The following is a 23,257-nucleotide window of genomic DNA, read 5'->3' as shown; positions in this document are numbered from 1 at the left end:
CTCCCCCCACAGCAGCATTGGGGACAACAGGCCAAGGTCATCCTTCATAACCACAAAACTGCCTGGCCAGCCCATCTAGGGATGGGATCTCCAAGGAAGTCACTTTAACCTCAAGGCCACACATACAGCTGTAAAACATCTACATGGCCTGGAGGGAAGGCTCCCTCCTTCAGCCTTCAAGGCATTTCCCAGCACAAAGTGCAGCTGTTTGGGGTTTATGCTGGGAACAATTTGCAGTTACAGCTTTGAAAAGCCTTCACTTTTTATAGCTATTTGAAAAGTAAATGCAACTGGAACTCACCGTAGAGAGGTCAGCTAACCCAGCAGTGTGGTTTGCACGCTTCCTCTCGACACACATCAAAGGCAAACCCAAACAAAAAGGCTTTTCTTTGCACTTATAATTGGCACTGGGCAGAGGCCTGTTCTCTTATGCAGGCCCCTGAAAGAAAAGTAACCTGATAATGCAAGCTGGAGGCAGACAATTCAAAAGAATTTGTGCACCCCGGCAGCTACACAGATGCCCGGCATGGCCAGTGACCCCTTCAAACTGATTAGAGAGCAGAGAAGAGAGGCACATTCAGAGCATGTTACAACAGCACAGCCTGGCAGCTCCAGGAGGGACAGTGTCACTTTGTCACCAAAAGCACCCCCCTAACAGCCAGCTCTGCTCAACCCTTGGTCTCCTCACCTACATACAGGAAAAAAGTTATCCTGGCTCCAGGAGAGACTATACACCATGGACTTGGATCCCTAAGTTCCAATAGGCCCTTTTAGGCTCCAACTGCATCTTAAGCCTTTTCCTCAGAATGTTAGATATGCTTAAAAGACAAATACTGCATGAATGCATATGAGATTCCAACATGCTACAGCCTTCATGCAAAGCAGAAATAAAATCCCAGTAAAGCTAATTTTGAGACTGTCTCCCTCTCAGTTTCTGGGAGTAACTCCTGCTTTGCCTTTAGAAATCTCTTCTCTGACTCCATGCACTAATACAATTGGAACTATATGTATGTTGCATATTAAGATGTATGCACAGTACATTCCTTTAATCACACATAAGCTTCCTGAACTGTATTATTTTTCATATGTTTTTTGAGTAAATAATACAGGGAAAAAAATACTGTGTTCTTCCAGTGTTTTGGAATGTGTATTTTGGGGTAAGAAAGTATTATGTTGGATTTACTGTACTTTAGTACTTCTGTCTCAGTTACTCAAGATCAAACCCAAATTCCCCCAGCCAGGGGGAGGGTGGGAACCACAGTAACCCGGGGTTACATGGTACAAATGATATTTACACTTGGCTATTATCAAACAAATCCTACCATCAGTAACACAACCAATCACTGAAGGATACTAATCAAATTCTGTATGTTCTGTGAATTAAATCAGCTGTCCTGACTTTGTTTCCATACACAGGCAGACGTTATATACCTCCTGAATTGGTGTTATTGGCTTTAAGTTGCAGCATTTTGTTCTTCAGGGTATTTTGGAGCAACTGCTTTCAGAACAGCAGAGTGTAGGTTTTGGAGTATTTTCCATAACGTTAGTGATTTTAGTCAGATTTTAATTCCTACAGGAATGGTATTATTTCATTTAAGAGGAACATCTCTGCAGCAGCTCTTCTGGCAGAGACAGCTCCTTCAGGAATCTCTTGTTTCCATACATATTTGGTCAGCTTCTCTCAGGGGTCGGTCCTGCAAACTCTTTTTGGGCCTGGGAAAAGCAGTGTTCTCTTTCTTTTGGACAGTCAAATCAGATAACTATAACCATTTCTTGATTTTTTTAATATAATTTAACTCTTTCCTTTTGCATACTGATTTTTTTTCTCACATATTTTCTGCTGTGAACAGGCTGTGAAATATTTTCTGTCTTCAACACACATCACAGGATAAGACCTGTCCTTAGCAGAAGGAAATTTCAGACTTTCACATCCTATTCAAACCCTTCAGATTTTCATGCAAGTAGCTTCAGCAACTACTCTGATAACACGAAACTTCCTGAAAAACATACCAGCCAATAGAGAGAGGTTCCCCAAAAGTCTCATTCATTGACCCAAAAATTATAATTTCCCTCACTCTCTCAGATGTTTGAATCCCTACATAATCCAAATTGCACAAAGCAGAAGTAATCCTGTGCTCAGAGGAAAGCAGAGCTGAAAGGTCAAACAAATCTCAAACCATGCTGCCTCAAGCCTTTCTGCTTCCAAAGGAGTGGCTAATGACTTGTTCTTTGGGAAGACTGGAAAGAGTTCAAATATGAAGGCATGATTAAGAGAAGAAAAATCTTCCACACCAATTACAGCTTTCACGCTTTTGGCCAGAATCCATAACCCAGCTTCCAGGGGCAGCCCAATGACTCTTCAGTTGCCTTATGCTCCACAGGGTCAAAGGGATAGATGCATGCTATCAGCTTGCTATTTTATAAGCTGGAAAAGAGAGAAATTGGATGGGCAGGCTGCCTAGGAAATTCTTTTGGAACATAATTGGCACTAAAAGTTTTCCCAGAAGAAAATTATTCAGGTCTCAAAATTTTCTGAGACTGAGGACTGCACACAAGCTATGCTTCTCTCCAGCTCATCATCACTATGTCTCCAGTGCCATCAGAGCTTGAAAAAAACCTTCAAAACACAGGAAATTAGAATAAAGTAACAAATTCCAGCACTTTTTAAAGCACCATGCTCTACATGCTCTCATTTGGCTGCCTGCTGCTTTCCAGCACTTGTTAGCATGCTCTTCTCTCTGCATTTGTCTGCTGCCTTTCCGGCTGACACAGCCAGAATTGCTCACAACCATCCCAACAGCATCCAAGGAGTTCTCCAAAGTGAGAGCTTGTGCATTTACTGGTGGTTGCCCAATGATGTGGAGAGTTTCAGATCCTGACAGTGCTCTAAATACTGCCAGGTGAGTGAGAAATGCGTGAATCTGTGGTGAGGGCATAAGAGTTTTAGAGAGCAGAGCAAAGACAGTGACAAAGCATTGTACTGCAATACTCAGAGCTGCAGGAATAAATGCAGAAATCTGAGAAGGAACCATCAGGATCACTGTTACAATTAAGTCCCATCCATCTTTCAGGGTTTACCACCAATTCAGTGGATAAACCCCACAGCTCTCATGATTCTCCTTTGTGCTCCTGTAGGTTTTTTGCCTTACCTCCACATTACTTGACCCCAGGAGCAGTTCAAAGGTGAGGCAGGAGGAAAGGGTGCAGAAAGTATTCCAAGGGTTCCAGCTGGAAGAACAGCTTCTCTGAGAAAACATCCATGCAGCTGCTGTAATTTGCATGAGATAACATCTTGTTCCACAAAACTCAGAGAAATTATCCCATTTCATTGATCTGATAAAAAGTAATTGGAATCACTCCTGTCTTTTTCTGCAAGGATCATGAACAAAAAGAAATTGGGCCAGTGTTTGAGGTTTGACAAGCACTTGCTGTTTTTTCACTCACTGGCTTTATACAGCTGTGATCAGAAGCACACCAGGGAAGAGTGGAGCTGGTATAGATATTTCCAGTTCACCAGCAGTAATTAGATCTGTGAGCATGAATATAAATCTAAAGACCTGACACCCAAATGGCTGCTTCTGGGCGTATTTCTATTTACTGTCTCAAGAGCCTTCTTTAATCTCTTGTAAAACTGTATCTCATTCAGATTAAACCCGGGGACAAATTTCTTGTCTTTCCACTTCACGCCCATGGAAATGATTTAGCTGCATTACACAGCAATTCCAAGGACATGATCCACAGATATCAGAAATGGCAAGAACTTATCTAAGTAGCAAACAACCAGCACAGCCAAGGTCACACACACCTTTAACTTAAGTGGCTGGGCTTCAGTTTTCCTCTCCAAGCTGACAACCAAATATACAGTTTGCCTTAACAGAATTGAAGACACTTATAAGTGGAATTTCCTTTTGGATTTCCTTATTTCCTCACAAGAGCACTAATGCATTATTTCTCAATTACATTCTGTATTTTGGCACAGTTTAACAGAGTGGGAGGACAACAAACTTGGGTCCTGTGAGGGAGGAATACAGCAGGCAACGATCAGAACATGGATGTGACTGCAGCCCTTTGCCTTTTTTTTTCAAAGCAAAAGTTTGTCACAAATAACTGGGAAATGGATAGTGAGAGGATGAACAGCCTGCAGGAAGACTCATAAGCAGGATAAACAACATAATGCAGTCAGCAGCCAGCACGTTCTGCTATTTCTTTATCCATATTAAGAGTCAAGTATCGATTACCCGTAACATACAGCACATTTTACAGAGTAGCTCCAGGAGCCCTCCAATCACAAACACACCCCTGACATTCTTCTGAATAAAAAGACAGATAAGCAACTATTCCTACAAAACAGCAGCAGTGGACCAAAACAAAGCTGAAAAAAATAAAGCCTTCTATAATGTCTTTTAAAATTATTTTCAAAACAAGGAATGTTAATACATTAATCCTAAGTTAAACTTCAAGTAAAAATACCATCAATGAGTGTTGGAAGCTCTAACATTTAATATTTTAAGTAAAAGGCAAAAGGAAACTTTAAAGTTTAAGCTGGAATACAAATTTGCTTTGTGACTTGGGGCCATGTCTTTTCTCCTTTGTGCCTCTATGAGCCCAGCTGGAAAGTGTAATAATAAATTAAGAAACACAAAAACAAAAAGCAGGCCTGCAATGAGATCCAGATGCTCCATTAAACTGCTGTTCCCCTTAAACACCTTCCAAACCATAACTAAATAGAAATACGCCTGACAGCTGGATTTTAGGCATGCCTGTGAAACCATGGAACAGTCTTAATCTGTTTTCCAACAATTAGAAGCTACCATGCTTCTTCAGGAACTGGAACCACATCAGCTCCTTCTATCCATAACAAGGCAATTAGAACAGAACTGCAGGGATGCCACCTCAAGATTAAAGGATCACACACTTCATGATTCTCTGTTTGTACAGTAACTTATTGTGTGGTTTACCTTGGCCAGGCAACGTGCACGCTGAGACTGCTGTGTGTTACATGAAATTCAATCTTTCCACTGTTACCATGTCTTTTCCTGGCTTTTTAATTCCCTGCCCTTTCTGAACTTTCTATGGGGTTTTCTCATCTTTTCCTGTTTAGATCACACCACTTTACCAAAGGCTGTATGTACTTACAAAAGGGTGATTGGAGCTGAACCCAGCCATACAAGAAATTATGCTCAAGTGTCATTATCTGAAGGTGTTTTAGTCAGAGCTTTAGCTGGATATACTTTAGCTGCACAAAAAAAAAATCAGCAGAAAATGGGAGAAAACTGTAGGACTGCTATGTAACTAAAGACTGATACCATCACAGACACAGAAGAAATTAGACTTGCATGAGTGTTGCAACACCACTGGTTTGTGTCTGTGGGGTCCGGCTTTGCTACTGCAACTTTCTTTCCAGTATCATTTTTGTAGGAGGCATTTGCAGTACACACTGCCAAACACTAGACTTCCTGCAGAGCATTTCAGTTCTGCTGGCTCAGATTGCCCTGCTAGGATCTAAAAGTGAAGAACATGACATGGGGCTCCTTCAGAAGCAGTTTCTTCTCAGATGTTAAGGACATGCCTGTGAAGCCCTGAGTGCTTTCCACTACTAAGAAAAGTGCTCAGTTGAAGTGTCACACCTACAGAGGAATGCCTTCCTGCAAATGGACAAAGGGTTCCCAGAGCATCCCATAAAATTAGGAATTCCTAATGCTGACCTTACTGCAACATGGGAGAAGTGATGCTGAGCTCTGCTAGTCCTTGAAGGTTATTTTTTTGCCTCAATAGAAAAAAAATCCTAGTAAATAACTTTACCACTTTTCTCTGAAAAAGTTACAACTTCAGCATAGACCAGAAGCAAATATGTCTCTTAGAACTCATTCTTAAATTATCACCGTCTCTCTTCTAGGTGAGCAAAGTGCTCCACATGCTCTTATTGTTGGTAACAGGATACAGTGGCTCCAGGAGATTTCAAGCTCAGCATAACTGCACGTGATAATTGCCATTTTCTTTAAAACATCCATCACCACTTCAGTAGATTATCAGGCTCACAGCCGAAATAACAGAATGTGGTTCCTTCCCAAAGGACACAGAGAGTGTTAAAACATGACATTGCTAAGTGGCAAATGACAAAAGACAACCAAGGGAATGGAAACTGATTCACACCAACTGGAACGAAAAAACTGCAGTCACTGCCAGCGTGCTGAGATAGATAAGAGACCCTAAGGCGTGTACTCCATAGGAATATGGCTTCTCCCGTGCAATTCCCAGACTCTGCAGGGGATGGTCCTGCCCTGTCACCAGGCACAGCGGCACAGCTCATTGCCACCTGGTGGCTGAGAATGTTTGATACAGCCCACCTTGACTTCTGGGCTTTAAGTTTACTCCCTCTTACAGATCAGCCCCTTCCCGTGATATTGCATGGAATGCATTAAACCCACAGCAGCAACTGCAACCGGAGCTAAATTTTCTATTTTCTTCGACTAGAAATGTCGAAGATAGCATGTTGCTAAAGTGATTCCTTGCTTCCAAAGCAATGTGAAATCACAGTATAAGTTTCCAGCTAAGAATGACATGCAGCTAAGCACAACCACCTGAACTGGGACCTCCACCTCAGCAGTTGCCCAGTGCTTACATTTTATCACAATGAAAAATGTTATAGAATGCTATAGATTACTCAAAATAAGGTCACAGGCATTTACTAAGAGGCTTTCATCTCTGCTCTGCGTATGGCTCACTAACTTTAAATTAAAGTGAAAGAAGAAAATTGATACAGGCAAAAAATTAGCTCCATTTTTATAATAGCCTGAATATTGAACCTTAAAATCCAATACAGTTTTCTTACAGCATCCTAAAAATTACTAGATACCCCTTTGCATCTATATTTCTCAAGCTGGCCTACTCCTAACCCACCCCATCCAAAACTGGGCAGCTGAATAGTCGTGGCCAGACAATTGCCACTTCAGATGCCAAAAAAGTGCCCTTTAAAAGGCAAAGCCAGATGTGAATACCAAATTGCGCAAGTGCCCAAGTGAAAATAATAAAATCATAGGCTTGACCTTGCTCCACCCTACCATTTTGGGCAGAACATGCCTAGAAAAGTTAATGGGTTTGACCTCACTTTCAAGAGATGAAGCTAGATCATGTGGAGCAGAGCCTTTGATGTCAGTAAAGTTATGCTTGATTTACCCCAGCCTAGCCAAAGTTAGAATCTAGCCTGGGGGTAAAAACATCTTTTAAATTACCCAGGCTAGTCCTCCCCTGTGCAGGTTTGCAGCTGCACCACAGTGGCTGTTCTCCTTTTCCTGTGACTTGGAGCATTTCATTGTTTCCTTCCGGCCACAGTGCAGGAGAGATACTCAGGGTCACAGTTATCATGGGACAGTGAAGGGAGCTTTCTTACAGACTTCTCATATGATCCCCTTTTCCTGCATTCTCTCCCAAGTGTTTATATCTCCAGCTCAGCAGAACCAGGGAAACCCACTGGGTGGGATAACCTACATTTTCTCTAAGTCTGGAAAGTCAGCGAGTAGTTCTAAAGTGAAAAAATATGAGAGATGAAGATACAGGTTGTATTTGCTTTGGTGATCTTGAAAATCAGGATCCTCCTGCCAGCCAAAGGGATTAATGCAAGCCTAACTATTCAGGGAAGGAATACATTAGTGACAGAAGGGGTGATGAAGTAGGACTCGAAAAACCCCCTTGATCAAGTGAATAGAAAGCAAGTTCATTATTGGTTTTGACTGCCAAAATATCTTCCTCTACCTGCCCCTGCTGATAATTTAGTAAATTACATCCCACAGTGCTTTTCTCCCTAAGGAACCACACAGAGCATTTACTTTCCTTTGCCTTGAAGCACCTTGCAGCTCAGTGCAGGAAAGCTGAGTGTGCTGAAAAAGTCTTTCAGGCACACACTGGCAGATGCACAATTGTTGGTCACAGCACCTGGGACCCAGCTCTGGTCCCAAAGCCTTTTGAAGGCTGCCTGGGAGCTGAACTGAGTGGCTGCACTGAGCACATTTCCCTGGGGCTCAACAAAGAGGCACTGGACAGGCTGGGAAACCTCGAGTCAGACACCAGGAATATGACTGCAAAAGGCCACGAGCATCCTGTTCTAATGTCGACATTAGCCCTGCCTGGAGCAGAAGAATGGGAATAAATCACTTCCTGAAATCCCTTCCAACATAAATATTCAGAGAAATTACCAACCTCTTTAAAATTTCACATTTTTTTTTTAAACATTAGTTAAACACAAATAGCGGAACAGAACCTCTCCAGAAATAAGCTGTGCACTATTAATAAGCATTCTGTAATAAAAACTTTAAGTGAGCCTTAAGTGACCATTAAACACATAATAATGCACTTTCCTACAGACAGCAATGAAATGGAGCACTAAACACTACAGGCAGAACAAAATCATTTAGCATAGATGCCTTGAAAGTTCATTATTAAAACAAAAAGGACATTTGTTCTCTCTACATGGGGTGCCATATGAAGAACTCGTTCCCACATTTCTACTAGACACTGGTTTAGCTGAAATTAACTCTGTGTTTAGGAGAGCAGAGTTACACATAAAGCTTCTTAGAAGTTGCAGGAGAGATCTTTGCCTAATAGAGAATATTGTAGTAGGCTCACATGCTTTGTTTGCAGCTTTTACAATTAGCAACACAAAACACTGGCTAGACAATGAGGAAGTAATACTGTAAAGAATATTGTTTTCTGGCCAGGTAGACAAAATTCCTTTTGTGATACCATAAACTTGATTTGTTTGCTTTATCACTGCTTGAGTGTTCTGCAGCTCTCTGTTATCAGACTTTTCCAATGACTTAAGGTGTTCCTGCTGCAAGCACAGATTCATGGATGAAGCCTGCTATAGGAAATGAAAAAGTCCACGATCAGTTTTCTCAATTAATGTTGCTTTGCTTCATGCACAACACAAGCCATCAGTAAACAACTGCTTCCAAAGATGGGTGGACACCTGAGGGTGAGAATGGACTATACTATTTATCTTAATCAGACAAAACTCATCTTTCTCAGCCAGAAAGACCAGTGTTTCTGACAGAGGTTTCACATACACACCCCATCCCACACAACCAAAAATTCCTGCTGACACAGAGCTACATAAAATCTAAGAACAAGTTCTTTCCATTTTCAATTTGATCAGCAGATGCATCAAACCTTTTTCCCCCGTGTGGTGTCTCCCCTATAGGTCTACACCAAAAGTGAGGTGATGTACCTTGCACTTCCGACCCCTTGTTGTTCTTTCTATAGTATAAGTCCAACTAGCCTTAACACAATAAATAAATATTTCCAGTCTTGTTGCCTTCTCTGTGTCCTGCCCAACTGCAGTGACATCACAGCAACAGCTCCTGGCACTCCGAGATGATGGGAAAGTATAAACAGTGCTCCATCTGCAGTTCACTTGCTCTCTTTGCTGTGAAAAGGAGACCAAAACAAGCTCTTGACTGATGGTTGGTTTCCACAGTTTGGTGGCAACAGCTCTGCAAATGAACTATTTCAGGCAGGAGCTGGTGGCAGTTATTTGATAAAACACAGCAGTGCTGATAATACATGAGGGTTTTTTTAATGTGGACTTTGTAAATGATAGGATTCAAGGACAAACTTGTCAGGTCAAATCTGCCCCAGGTGCTGAATGTGGAAAAGCTGAGAGGTAGAGATTACTGCAGGGAAGATTAATGGCACTATTAACATGACTCTGTGGAGCTACATAGCTCTGCTCAGAGGAAAAGTTTGGGTAGCAGGCATAGTAAATGAAGTCTGGGTATGCTCTAGGCATATTTTTGTTCCCTTCTGTGTACAGAAATGTTTTATTTCAGAGTTATTCAAATATACTCAAGCTGTATATGTGAACTTTAAAAATTGACACATTTAAAAAATTTTTTTAACTAATGAGTCAGTTACAAGGTAAAATCACCAGAGGTTTGCATCAAAATATCTTCTATTTAACATTATCCCGCTAACCTGTAATGAAAGTGCAAAATACAGCAATATGTGCAGCTGCTGCCTGTAAGAGAACATGTTTTCCATGCTGCTGCAATGCAACCAGTGTGTCATATTTTTAATTATTATAATTTCAAATGTGTAAAACTGAGTTCTGATTCTCCTCAGGAAAACCATTCTCATAGCTCATCAGGTGTGAATAGAGAACACACTTTTTGTGTCAAACAATAAGAAGATTTGAAGCCATTGTGGACAATATTCTTTCCTTGTGAAATCAGCCAAGACTCTTCTAATTTCACTACTTCACTCATTTACATTGGCTGGAGAGATGGCACCTGAGGGAGGCAAAGCCACTCAGAGAGAAGGGCAAAAAGTTTTTTGTTCCCCTGACTTCAATTCATCCTTCATTTACAGCTGGTCCTGTTGCTGCCAACACTGTCAACAAAAAAATTTGAGATCTGCTAAGAGGTTTTAGCTCATCTTCCTGTCATTCAACAATTTCAGTTTCAGGGTCAAGAAGCAGTTTTGGGGCAAACTGGATTGTGAGAACACAACCCAAATATTCCTGAGTTTAATGTAAAGCTCACTGAGCTATTTTTCAGTCATCCCTGAGTTTCCAGATATGGATAAATTATTCAGTCAAACATAAACATAATAAATTTTGTAATCTGTTGAATAAAGGAGCCTTTTTTTTTCTCCTGATCATGGCCTGAGGCTCATTTGGGCTTAGTGGAAATGCACTGCGATTAAAGCACTGCACATCACCAAAGCAACATCCTGTTCCCAGGTCAGCCTATGAAGATTGCTCCTTGCTATCGGTTTGCAAAAATTCCTGAATATTCACAAGCTTTATTCTCTTCAGATTAGACTGAACCTTTGCACTAACTCTGGAGGCCAGGCTGTGAATATGCAGCACTCAGATTTCTCATCTGCAAAATGGTTTTCTTTACATCACAGAGGCATGAGAAGCATGAATTAAAATACTACCCAGGTAGGGAGGGCTTTTGAAGAAAGGGGTATGTAGGGACTGTGCAAATTCACCCAGTGTGTGCAGGGGTTCTCGTGCCTTTTGCTCCCACTGGAAGTTCCTGGCATGTCATGTGTCCATAATTGTATGGCAGGACTTTACTTTTGATTAAACTGCTTCTATTTCAGAATATTATAGGAAGGTAAAGAAGGAGCCTGTTGGTCATTAAAGCTGAGCACTGCTTCTCCATTTATCTCTCAAGTACCTTGCAGAGCTCCTAATTGAAAACTCGAAGTTCTGTACTAATTCATTGAAATATTTATTTTAGCACCTTTCATTCCTTCTTTTTGCAGTGAGCAACTGGAATTGCATCTTTTGTTTTTACTAAACCCGTATTCATAATGGCAACCCAGATATAATCTCTCCTTTCCAGTTGGTAATTGCTTGTTGCAATCCCCTTGGACACACCAGAAATGCAGGGTGAATGAAGGCAGTGACAATATTAAGCCCTGTGTCATGTTTTGTCTGGATATGAAATTTCAGGGTATCTGCTAAAACCCAAAATGCCTGAGTAACTCCATTCACCTCTCCTTCCCTCACAATTATTTACATGGAACTATCAGGAGACAGCATGTCATAATATCCATTCATTCTTGCAAACCCCAAACAAGGAGACAGCTGAGCCAGGACTAAATCAAACATACAGAGAAAGAGACAAGTACATCTGGCTGGGAATAAACAGCCAGCTTTTTGCTTCCTCTCCTGGAAACCTTCTTGACTTTTGTTCTGTCTCAGTTTATCCTCTCAGAGATGGAATGGCCTGCTTTGTGTAGCAGTTCAAAGCATCCTCAGATTTGGGTGTCATTAAAAACTTAAATGTTCAAGAGCAAAAGCAGAACTGATTTTCAGAGCTGACAACCCATTCCTGTATAGATGAGCACAGGCTGAGGGAAAGAATCCTGATTATATCATCAGTTCTCCATCTACAAAGCCAATACCAACAGGGGTGAGAATGATGAGCATTCCTCACTGCTCTTCTAATGTTTGAAGCACCCTGCATCGTAATGAAAGAGAGCTTGGGGAAATATACACAACAAATTGAATCAAACTGGAAATGCTGTTTGCCTCCAGAACAGACTTGGGGAATTAATGTTAGAAACCTTAATTTATTTTATCTGTCTCCATGCCATGGTAACTTGCTGTGTATTTTTAAGTACAATAAAAAGTTCCGTTTATTCTTCTCTGAAGTTATTCTAATGGAGTCAGTCATCCTCTTTTAACAAAATTGCAACAGAACATCACAAAAACATTTACTGGGGAGGCTGAAGAATGGTAAACAGAAAGAGGCTTAGGATTTAATAGTAATATTTGTCATATTTGTCATAGATGAGTAGGTACATGCAGTTATTTCTACAGACTCCTCTAATCCTAAACTTATGCTCCAGACAGAGTTCTCAAAGATATTTTTACCAAAAGGAATTAATTTTCTCAAAATTCACTCAGTCATTCACTTCATACAGAAAAAAAAAACTGTTACAGAAACCCCCCAAATTTTATCTAATGTTTTAAAGAAAAAGATTTCTCTGATTGCAATTGGTTATTCTAAAATTAAATCTTATACAGCAGAAACATGAGGGGCATTAACAAGGTAAATGCTACCAGAAAGATAAAATCTAAGTATCAGTGGTAGCTTTCAGTGGTCTGTATATGGTCTTTATTTTGTTAATTACAGTCAGTTAATTAACATTAACTCATAGAAATTAATTTTGTAATTTTATCTTTTATGTTTCTTAGTTATAGCTCTCAGCTTTCTCCTGGCTGAGGGAACTGAGCTTTCTTACAGAAAGGATTTCCAAAGGTTTCCATAGTTCACAAATCCTGCAGCAGCAGCTCCATGTCTGCTCAATTAGTCCACAGTTTAACTAAAACATCATTTCAAGAGAAGGTGAGAGTTTGCTTTTGCAGATTTGCTCTGCACATCTGCCTAGAATAAATCCACAGTTCTTTTGCTTTTAGCACACAGGCTTGGAAATACAAAGCTTGACAGTCAAAAGGTCACAAATATGAGTGTTTTTTGAGAACCAAACCTGTGTGGATAGGCACATGTACATAACTCTTCCAAATTTGAAAGAGCTCCCAAATGTGTAAAATTAGGAACCTATTTTGTCTGGTGGCCTTGAATGAACTGGGCTTGCCCATAAACAGGGACCAAAGATAGAAGTTAACCATATTGGGAGGTTTTATATTTTTTGTGTGAGAAAACTTATCTTTCAGCTACATTTACCCACCTCAAACAATGAGATCACCATAAATGTATCTGCCTTGCTTTGGGAGTAAATCAGACACTATTTATATCCAGAGCTTTGAATTTTTACTCCCTAGTAACACAGGACAAGACAAAGGACATAAAAGAAGGAGAAAGTAGTTCATAGCTTTCTGAGAGTTGGTGCCTTTTCCCCATCCTGGAAAGTTCCACAAACAACTGTTGCTTATTGCTTTATGGCTTTGAGATCTCATTCTGAAATCAGTGATTTGAAATATGGCTTGAAGACACTTCCCAAATCCAGTACTTAAGCTTTAATGGTGCAAGAGTAATGAAAGGGCAGGATATGCATAGATTATTGTAAATAAATAGTATGATGTGCCAGGAAAAATGTGGAAGAGAAGTAATGAAAGACAAGTGTTCTACCAGGATTTGGTGAGTTCCATCTCAGCTTGGCACTAGCACAGTGAACTTGAGCAAAGCTGCAAGGAGAAAAACTGTGAGCTTTTCTTTTGTACTGAAAATGTTTTGAGAAGTTACTTTTGAGGAATTTATCATAATGAAGAAAAACTACATTTCTCCACTTGAACTTTGTCATTGTGGTTTTAATAAATTAAGGCAAATTATTCCAATTAGATATTTTTCTGAGGATTTTTTTTTCCATTTAGGGGGAAAGAGATGAGTGTTGGAGAAGGATTTAGTGCAGGCATTCAAGCTGTGCTGCTGGAAAGGGTTAGTAGCAAGTGAAACAAATCTCGAATGTCAACTCATTCTCTTTATGTTTCCCTGCAGTCAGGCTTGGGTAAACCTGAGCAAACTGAAGTGTGTGCATACACACATCCTTCTGCTTACGGAATGTAAAACTCCAGGAGAGCTAAAATATTGTGACAGAGAACAAATACAGAATTGTATAAACAGATTTCATTGCACTTGGTAGTTGTCAGCAAAAGCTTTCGTGTATCCACATAGTGCCAGCCCCAGTAAAGACAGCATTTAACAAAAGTGAATGTAAAGTCCAAACCTAGGATCCAATTACATCTTAATGTATAAATAAACTCTGGATGCAAATATTTCCTTGCTAATGCGGGCACAAAAAGCTCAAGATCTGACCCTCTTGCTCAGTTTTCTGCAGATCAAAGAATGCCCTAAACTTTGTCATTATTATTTTAAACTTCTCTTAATTAAACTCAGAACAAGCTGTAGCTAAAAGGCCATAATTTAAGTGCTTTAGACCAAGGAGATGCAGCTCTGAGGAAAAGTGTGTTTTTGTGTTGCTAGGGGAACCCTTAATGTGCTATGGCACCAGGAACATTTGGAAAAACAAGAAACGAAGCAGAAGTAAGTATTCGGTAATGAAAAACACGAGAAGATTAAATCAAGGTCTAGAAGTCCAAAAGAGGGAGAGCCTCAGCATTTTAAAGAGTATTTTAGAAGAGTGGTATAATGTCTGTTTAAAACACTTATTTAGAAAAGTTATATTTAGTTATTTCAGGGGAAAAGTTTAGACCTGAACTATTGCCAGAGATTGCTTAAATTGAAGGACTAATGGTGAAGAGTCTCAGATGTCTGATGTCCAGTCAGTGAAAAGGTGTGGACTGGGATGTTCCACAACATTTTCTCAGAAATCCAGAAAATGTTTTCTGAGAAAATATTTTTCTCAGAAATTCAGAAATCTGAAGTTTTTTAAACTTCAGAATTTGTTACAAATCAGCTCTCAAGAAATCTGTCAATCTTATATGCGTGGTTGTGCCACTTTGTACAGTAATCTTCTCCCAGGGCAATACAAAAATCCTTTTGAACTTAAGCCTAAACAAAGACTTTCTCCATTTGTTATGGATTGAAACCACTGCTCTAGATCAGAACCAATAGTTATGGGGTCAAGGACCCAGCTGAGCAATGCCCATTTATTCCCACAGAGCAGATAATCCATAAAAGATGGAGAAATTAATGTCAAGGAAACAAGTTTTTGTATAGCTTGGGTAGAACTGTGTGAATAATTGACTTTTTGGCCAGCTGATCACACTGTGTCATTTAGTGTCACTGAAGTATTAAGTGAAAATAGCTAAACCTAATCTCAAAATGACACTACCTAAATTTTGAAACAAAACATTTTGACCAGTCTCAGAGAAATCTACTTGCTTGAGTCAAAATTATTTGAATAAGCAGCCTGAGCTTACTGCATCTTTTCATTGCCCTGACATTATTTTGCTGCATATATTTGAAAATATTACCAAACAGATTGGCAGGAAAGCTATCCTGATGCAGAAGTATTTTATGCCCAAATGATTGACACAATATATGTTTAATCATACAGGAACTGAGCACTGCCTGATAGAAATCTTCCTGTCTCACAGCATCCACAGAACAATGCTAATTTACACCAGATGCACATCTGGCCTGGTCTGTGTAAAGAAGCTGTTGAGGTGGAAATTTAATATTTAAACTAGTACAAACCTACAGACTTCTGCAATAAAATTAAATTTGGGTAAAGGATTAGTTACTACTTTCATTATCTACTAACAGAGGTTTATTTTGACAGCAGACAGAAATCACAAATAATTGGAATCAATATTTTTGCTGCTAATGCAGTGTCAATGTCATTACACCCTGAAAGTATTTAGCTCTGAAGTGGGTGAGTGACATGGCTAAACATGGTGACAGAGTGACCCAGCACCTCAGGTTTCCTACCTGCTTTTCTACAAAACCTGCACAGAGCTTTTATGAACTTCAATATATCACAATGCCCTCAAGAAGTCATAAACCCTGAAAATCAGGGAAGATGAGAATAGAAATATTTACCACATCAGGCTTTTTATGAATCAAGGGCTGCTGAAGACATTTTTGGGACCAAGGCTTGAGCTTAGCAAGTTCTTAAAGAAAAATGGTTTTTGCATCAGCCCCTTTCCCTTCCTAACTCCCCCAGTTCTGCTGCTTTTTCTTCCTCCTTCTGCTTCCTTCCTTCTTTTTATCAGGATACAAGTGGGAAAGGATAAGATGGGGCTGAAATTATGACTTTTCTTCTATATTTGTTTCTGTTTTCAAAAAGTGGGACTAGTCCTGAGGGCAGGTGACTGGTGCCCCCTCAGTGACTGAAGAGGATGTAGAAGAGCTGCATGGTTGGCTCCCTATTCTCCTGCCTTTCCAAAGTAAATTTTATCTTCCCCACCCTTAATGGGATTTGTCTGGCATTGCTATTGATGGGTCTGAGTGATCATGAGTTTTAATGTAATACCTGAAAAAGATAAACAGAGTAATAGAATATTAAGCTGCCATGTGGTTTTCCTTAGCTTCCACCTGACATTCCAGAGATTTAATTAAATTTCTCCAGTTTTGGTCACTGCTGAGAAGCATACTGGAACAGAGAGGGATCACTGGACTTTGTGCAGTCCTTGCCTGACCTGAGGCACAGCAATGTGAGAATGTGCTGGAAAGTCCTGTAGAGAGCCAAAGGATACAAGGAACAGTCTAGTGCGTCTTCACCCCCGCAGCTCTGAACACCTACAGTACCCTCCTCACATTATTTTCCTTGGATTAGTCTGACCTTTTTTCCAGTGTGATGCCTGTTGGGTAATGGGGGCATTTAGATAACAGCTCTAATCAGCCTTACAGCTCCTACTTTTCTCTGTAATGGTCTCTGAATGGCACTGCTTCCATATCCACCTTCAGAGTACTCTGAAAAAAATACATTGTGGAAGGATGGTGGTGGGAGAAACAAAAGGCATTCACCATCCACAGGAAAGGAATAATTCTGTAGATATTTATTTGTTAATCTGTCTCAGTCTCTATGTGCTGTGTTATTGCTTGCCCAATGAGTGAACTCGTGCAGAATTAGCAACAGACTTCCAAAAACTTAGGGATGAGGTAATGGTGCACTGGAAGTGTGACCAGCATGACTCTGAGTGCTGCAGGACACTGCACATGCTGCAAACAAGTTGTTTATGCACTTTCAGCAACAACAGCAGCTGATGAAACACTGGAATATGAGTGGTTTGATGTACTTTCTTAAGAATAGATTTGAGTAAAAGACATCAAAGCACAGACAAGGACTTCATTCTGTATTAATACCCCTTGTAACCAGGTTTGAAATACCAGCTGTTACTATTCTTTTTGGTTTAATAACTTTTTCTTACATTTCAGGCCAGCAACTAACTAATTAGCCCTAGATTTGATAAGGGATCTTCTAGCACATATCCCTGTCAGTTTTTCCCTCATGACCAACAATCTGGGAACATTCAGCACAACCTGACTTCACAATTACAGAAACCTATTTGGGATATTAAAAAGCAGTCTATGCCCTTATTTCATTAAGATGTATTATTTCCATGGAGGTCTAAAAAAATCATTGAAATATTCATGAAAAAATGTCTTTCCTTTTGGATGTTCTGAGCAGTTATTATTCTGCTAGGAATATCTATTGAGCATGATCAGCATTCAAAGTTCCTTTTTAAACAAATCCAAAATAGTTCACCATAATACTAAAAACTCTATAACCCAAACCTGATAATCTTCTATCAAAAAATTATTGAATTATCCTGATTATGGAAGATTTCTGCCAAACAAATAGAATAGAATACAAAACAAAACAGCTACAAAAATTATAAAGCAAAATTGACCTTGTGGACCATTTGGTTAATTTTTCATGGTATTTTCCCATGTTTTCATGCCTCATTAGTCCCCATGACTATGGCTTTAAATCTGTGCCCAAGGCCATAAGAGTGGGTATGAAATAATGAATCTAGGTCATGTCAGTGGACAGGACCAGACAGAAAATCCAAGTGAAATGCACCCAATTTAGTAGAGTTTTCAGCCCTTTATATTATTGAAAGCTATGAAAAAAGGCAGTAAGTTACAATTAAGTCACATTCTGAGAAATTAAATATGGAAACTGGATGCTCAGTACTCTCACTCTCAGCAGATGGTTAAAGCATTTCCAGACAAGCCATATAATATTCTTTTTTATTTGGTATTTCCAGATCTCTGAAAGAGAGGTCTTTGCTATTTAGTACAAATATGCCCCGTGGAAGATTTTCCCCTAAATGGTTAAGAAAGAAAACTGTCTCCTCTGAAAAAACAAGCCTTTGCTAGTGGTACTGAGAAAATGGCCCTGCAGTTATCTGAACATAATTCCAAGAACCAGCACCAAACTTTGGATAGTGAACCTTGTGCATTGTCTAACAGCTTGGTTCATTCACCTATTTCAAAGCACATATTCCTTAGAGAAGACAATATTTTGTCCTAGTTTATTATAATATTGCACAAGAGCTTACTTTAAAGAAAAAAGGCACAAACACTAACGAGGCATAAGGCCTAAGCAATATTTTGCTATGTATTCTATATTTACACAGCAGCTATACTATAAAACACAAAGTATGCAATTCCACAACCCTCAAAAGAAAAGGCAAGTGATCTGGTTTTAATTTTAGGTTTTCTACATTTATATCTGGGAACTGTATACTTCCAGGAATTACGGGTTAAGTTGGGGGAGAAACAGGAGCAACTTGCTTTGCCAGTTTAAAATAGAGTTCACTGATTTCAGGAATAGTTTCTTTTTCACATGCTGAGACTTCTCCTGAGGGAATAGCTCACTGATACAGTAAGGACAACAGCAGCAAGATGTCTTCCTACACTGTAAAGTCAGAACAGTAATGACAAGATATAAAAATTTGTAATTTAATGCTTTGAAAGGACAAACATTTTGAAAGCATGTTTCCAAAATACATCTGCAAAATAACTTGTCCTTTTCTTTTATTCATTGTTCCATGACACTCATGGCATTATGTTTTATGGTTGCTCAACTCCAGGCACAAACATTTTCCTGCTGAAAAACTGGCAATTTTTTTGGCAAAAAGCATAAGCCAAAGCCAGTGTGGAATGGATCTCCAGCATGGACCCACTAAAACAGTGCACTGCATCTCTGCAAGTGACAGCAGCAGTGAAATATTATAAACATCCTTCCTCCTGATCCAGTGTTGCTCCAAATGAATTGAGATTTTACATGAGGTATATGATATTCATGGTCAAAGCTTGGAATCATTATTGTATATTTTTCAAAACCTATGAATAAGCTATCAGCTGCTAAATTCATGGCTTCTGTGCCTAAATTGTACTCTATACTTCTTTTGGTACAATTAATACCAGTGGTCATGGTGGTTCCAGTGGAATGGAAAAGTGGAACAGCAGCTCTGGCAGAAACAGACACAGCAAAAAGGTCACGACGTATGGAGGGAGCAGCCAGCACTGGGATTGCTGCACAGTAAAAAGCAGAGAGAGTTTCCGTAGGAAATGGAAAAACACCTGAAGAAATATCTGTTAGCAGAGAGCAAAGAAGGTCAGCCAGGGCCTCTAGGATCCCTATTTATAAGAGCCTACCCCTGAGTTCTCATTTGTGAAGGTGGTTGTTTTTAAAAGGAATGAGAGACAAAGGTCTAGTCATATCACACAAGGAGATTTGTGTACACAAAAGTATCTTCTGTGCTTCCTTTTCTTTTTCCCCAGAAAGTTTGGAGTTTTGAGCTATGCAAGATGGATGAATGGGGACATGGTCTTGTCTTTGGAGTTTACACTGTTCAGATTAAACTGAGGATATTTTCCAAAAGCATGTGTTATGTATTTAAGAAGAGAAGTTCACTGTGGGGTGATAGAGATCAACATTTTTTTTCCTGGAAGAAGCTTTGTTTAGTTTCCATTAAGTAATGAGCTGCTAAAGGATTTGCTGCTACAAGAATCTGAAAAAAAAGACACCTTAAACACACTACAGCAAAGTATTGTCCTGTGGGACAATTCCATGGTACAAATTGGTGCCAGTAGGCATTCCATCACTGAAATATCAACTAGGAATAGCTAAACACTGAAAATTTGTTCCAGAAACATTCTTGAGAAAATTGTTTTCCTGAAATACATAATCATGCTTGTTTTTTTTACATTCCAGTGTTTTTACTGGTTTGGTAGTCTTGACAGGAGGCATGAATCACAAACTTACAAGCAGACAGCATTTTGCATTCTTTTTTGTGGAAACGTTGGGCCATAATGTTTTTTGCAAGACAGACCAAGGCAATATGCAACATGAAGATTAATTATTTGAGTTTCATTTACATAAAAATGATAAAATTGAACACTTCTATGATTACAGTTATAACAAAAGTTGTGTCAAAAATATGTTCTTTATTCCTTACTTAGCAATGTAGTAATTTATTTTATATAAACAATTATTTTGACTGAAATACTCTAAGAAGTGTGCATGACTGAGAAGAGAGAGGCAGTAGAGTCAGCTGAATTTCATTCTGAGGAATTGTTGGTCAATATACCACCCAGCCTTTATACTTCAGAAAGTTTCTCTTTGTTGCAAAAAGATAACCAATGTCAGCCCATATGAAATTTTTCTGAGTGCTCAATATTCACAATTCAGTATCTGAGTTGTTTGCTCTACTTAGTTCCTTGATATTGTTTCCTCTTCCTGACCGGATAGCCTTCTGGACTAAATTTGTTTCAAATATACTCCATCTCATCATTAAACTAATCTCAATTTCAAGTCCTACAGTCACTTTCTGCAAACATATTGTCACAACAAGCAAATAAAAATGAGTGCAAGCTTTTGCTGGGAAAAGGATGAATATGTTCCTGTAATGCTGTTGCATTGCTCCGATCATCCCATCTCCCGTAAAATATACCAGCAGTAAAAAAGTGATAAACAATTGGCCAACACTTATCCACTTATTTAGAAACAGTTTCTTGGTGAAGATTTGTGATTAAGACTGTGCATGTGTCCTCAGCTGTAAGGCAGGATATGTATTTTATCCAGCCACACAAGAAGATCTCATCTTTACTTCCTACTTGTGGAAGTAAATTGGGCGTGATGCCAAGTCACAGCTCCTTGCACACAAACTGTTCTCTGAAACCAGGTCTGTGAGGAGCTCACAGCACTGGGCTTGGGCTTATAAGAATCTTGTAGAGCCATAACAGCAAGCACAAGGACCAGCCCTAAACTCCACAACCAAAACTCCACATGTGCTTACCTAGAATTCTGTTTGCTCCAGCCTTGCTGGAAACCCTCAGATTTCAGGTCAAACAAACTGCAGTGAGCTACAGGCTGACAGAAATAAATCTGGCTGCCTTCAGGTTTCCATTTCACTGGAATAGCTTGGCCCTCAAGACACTCATAGAGAAGACATCAGGTTTCAGGGCTCCATGCTGACAGCCTAGCCTTCCGCATTGGAACAGTTTTCAAGCAGTTTGAACAAATAACTTTGCAAAAAAAATCCAGATGAAAAGAGCTCTTCCTTGCCAGGGCGTCACAAGAAGCATGGTAACAGACCCAGTTCATTTGTGCTGGAAGTGCAGAGCTCACCAGCTCAGCTTGTGACACTTGTGTAATGGGAACAGTGCTGCTAATTTACCCATTTGCACAAGGATTTTCCTGGGAGAGCACCAGGAAAACATCTGCTGTGAAGACAATAGATAAGTTCTACACAAATTTAGTTCAGGTCACTCAGTATCACTCCAAAATCTCTCTGCAGGACAGAAACACAAGTATTACTTGTAAAAGGGCCGTGATTATTTGTACAAAGTCTGGGACTCCTTCACCTTTTGGCTGTTCTAAGTGCTTGCTGACTTGTAGGATTAAATCTGATATTCATAAAGGAGACAACCTGGAGCTGAGATCTCTGTTTCTGCTTTGAACTGGGGTATACAACCCCGTCCTCCAGAGACAAAGTTTCAACATCTGTCAAAAAAGGTCTGAAAGTACTATTTTTCCCTAAAGGGAGAATTACAAAGTGAATTAGTTAACACTTAGAAAGGGTTTAGGGTTTCAGGAAACTAAGTACCATGGAAATGCAGGGTGCTGTGATCCCTTTCTAATTGAATATTTTATCATCCAAAAGTGGCAATTTCCTTACAAGTCTAATTTTGTTCCAGTGTTATTCCATTATATCCTTAAAAAGACATCATAGGTTTTTCCTTGCATTTCTTACTTCAGCCAGACAATCCTCCACTCCTTCTGCTTTGAAAAGAATTGAGTACAGTAATGGTTCTGCTTCCACCCTACAGAACACTTGAAGTTTTGCACTTCACACTTGGGCTCCTGCTGCATAGGAAGTTCTAATGGTGACAGCAATGAAAGGAAACAGCCTTTCCGAACTCCTAGGTGAGCTGCCTTTGTTTTCCAGAGTCAAAGCATGGTATGAATGCTCTAAATTAAGAATCAAAGCATTCCATATCTCTCAGTACATGCATAAATTAAATGTAAGAGTTTATAAAATACTTCAAGCCCTTAAACAACAGGGGGACACCACAGCCCATTCCACAATTTTATGTACAGTTAGACATCTGATAAACACCCCTACATAATTGCACTTTTTTTAAAAAAGAAGCACTTTACATGTTGAAACAAAGACGTTAAGTAGCAGGGGGCAAATCAAAACACCAAATGCAAACACTGGTAAATTTTCAGAACTTTGAGATCTTAAAGGAACTTGCATTGTAGATCCGATCCAAGCATTCTCATACTGACCTTGAATTCACTGGATGGCTGGAGACTTCAGAGTGGATGAAATCCAGTCAGTAAATGCTCCAAGTTTCTAAAACACAAATACTTACCTGAATTTGAAGTATATAATGAATTTGTCTTCAAACAGTAGAGACAATTTAAATGACATTTGGTACCCAGCCATTAAATTATACAGACTTTTAAAATGCACAGGCTTATAATAGGCACCTCCAGAGCACTCAGAACAAAACAACATTTCTTGCTATTTTAATTCTATATGTTGATGAAGAAACAAACCAACGTAAAATACGTTATTTAAAATGTGTGCTTTCAAAGGTGCCTATTTTACTGCATATTAAGCAATTTTTTCAAAATTGTACTATTGAGAAGTAAAGCAGAAAGTAAAACTACGGATCTTCGATATTTAGCATTCATTAGTGTGATGTCTGTAATACTGTCTCATATCACAGCAAATTAGGGAAAAAGGATGACCAATGGGAGTGCAGAGCTGAACAGTTATGTTCCTTATCAAATGGGAGGATGTGTCAAATGGATGTTCCACTGGGGTCTGTCCCAGTGCTGTTCAGTGCTTTCA

The 23,257-nt window shown here is 39.5% G+C and overlaps 1 protein-coding gene across 4 annotated transcripts in view; it reads left to right on the top strand.

Annotated features, from left to right (window-relative positions):
* PDE5A (phosphodiesterase 5A) overlaps positions 1-23,257 on the top strand; it is a 105,698-nt gene that overhangs the window by 9,673 nt on the left and 72,768 nt on the right. For 2 of the 4 annotated variants that reach the window (XM_041398936.1, XM_041398935.1), the window contains exon 3: positions 22,224-22,320. The exons of the other annotated variants lie outside the window; for them this stretch is intronic. In XM_041398936.1, the coding sequence (XP_041254870.1) occupies positions 22,278-22,320 (43 nt within the window). In that variant the 5' untranslated portion in view covers positions 22,224-22,277. The remainder of the gene's footprint in view (positions 1-22,223; positions 22,321-23,257) is intronic. 4 annotated transcript variants of the gene reach the window in all.

The sequence above is a fragment of the Onychostruthus taczanowskii genome, unplaced genomic scaffold (genome assembly GCF_017590055.1).
Source record: "Onychostruthus taczanowskii isolate IOZ18803 unplaced genomic scaffold, ASM1759005v1 scaffold150, whole genome shotgun sequence".
Classification (NCBI taxonomy): domain Eukaryota; kingdom Metazoa; phylum Chordata; class Aves; order Passeriformes; family Passeridae; genus Onychostruthus; species Onychostruthus taczanowskii.
This window is presented reverse-complemented; position numbering and strand designations above follow the sequence as displayed.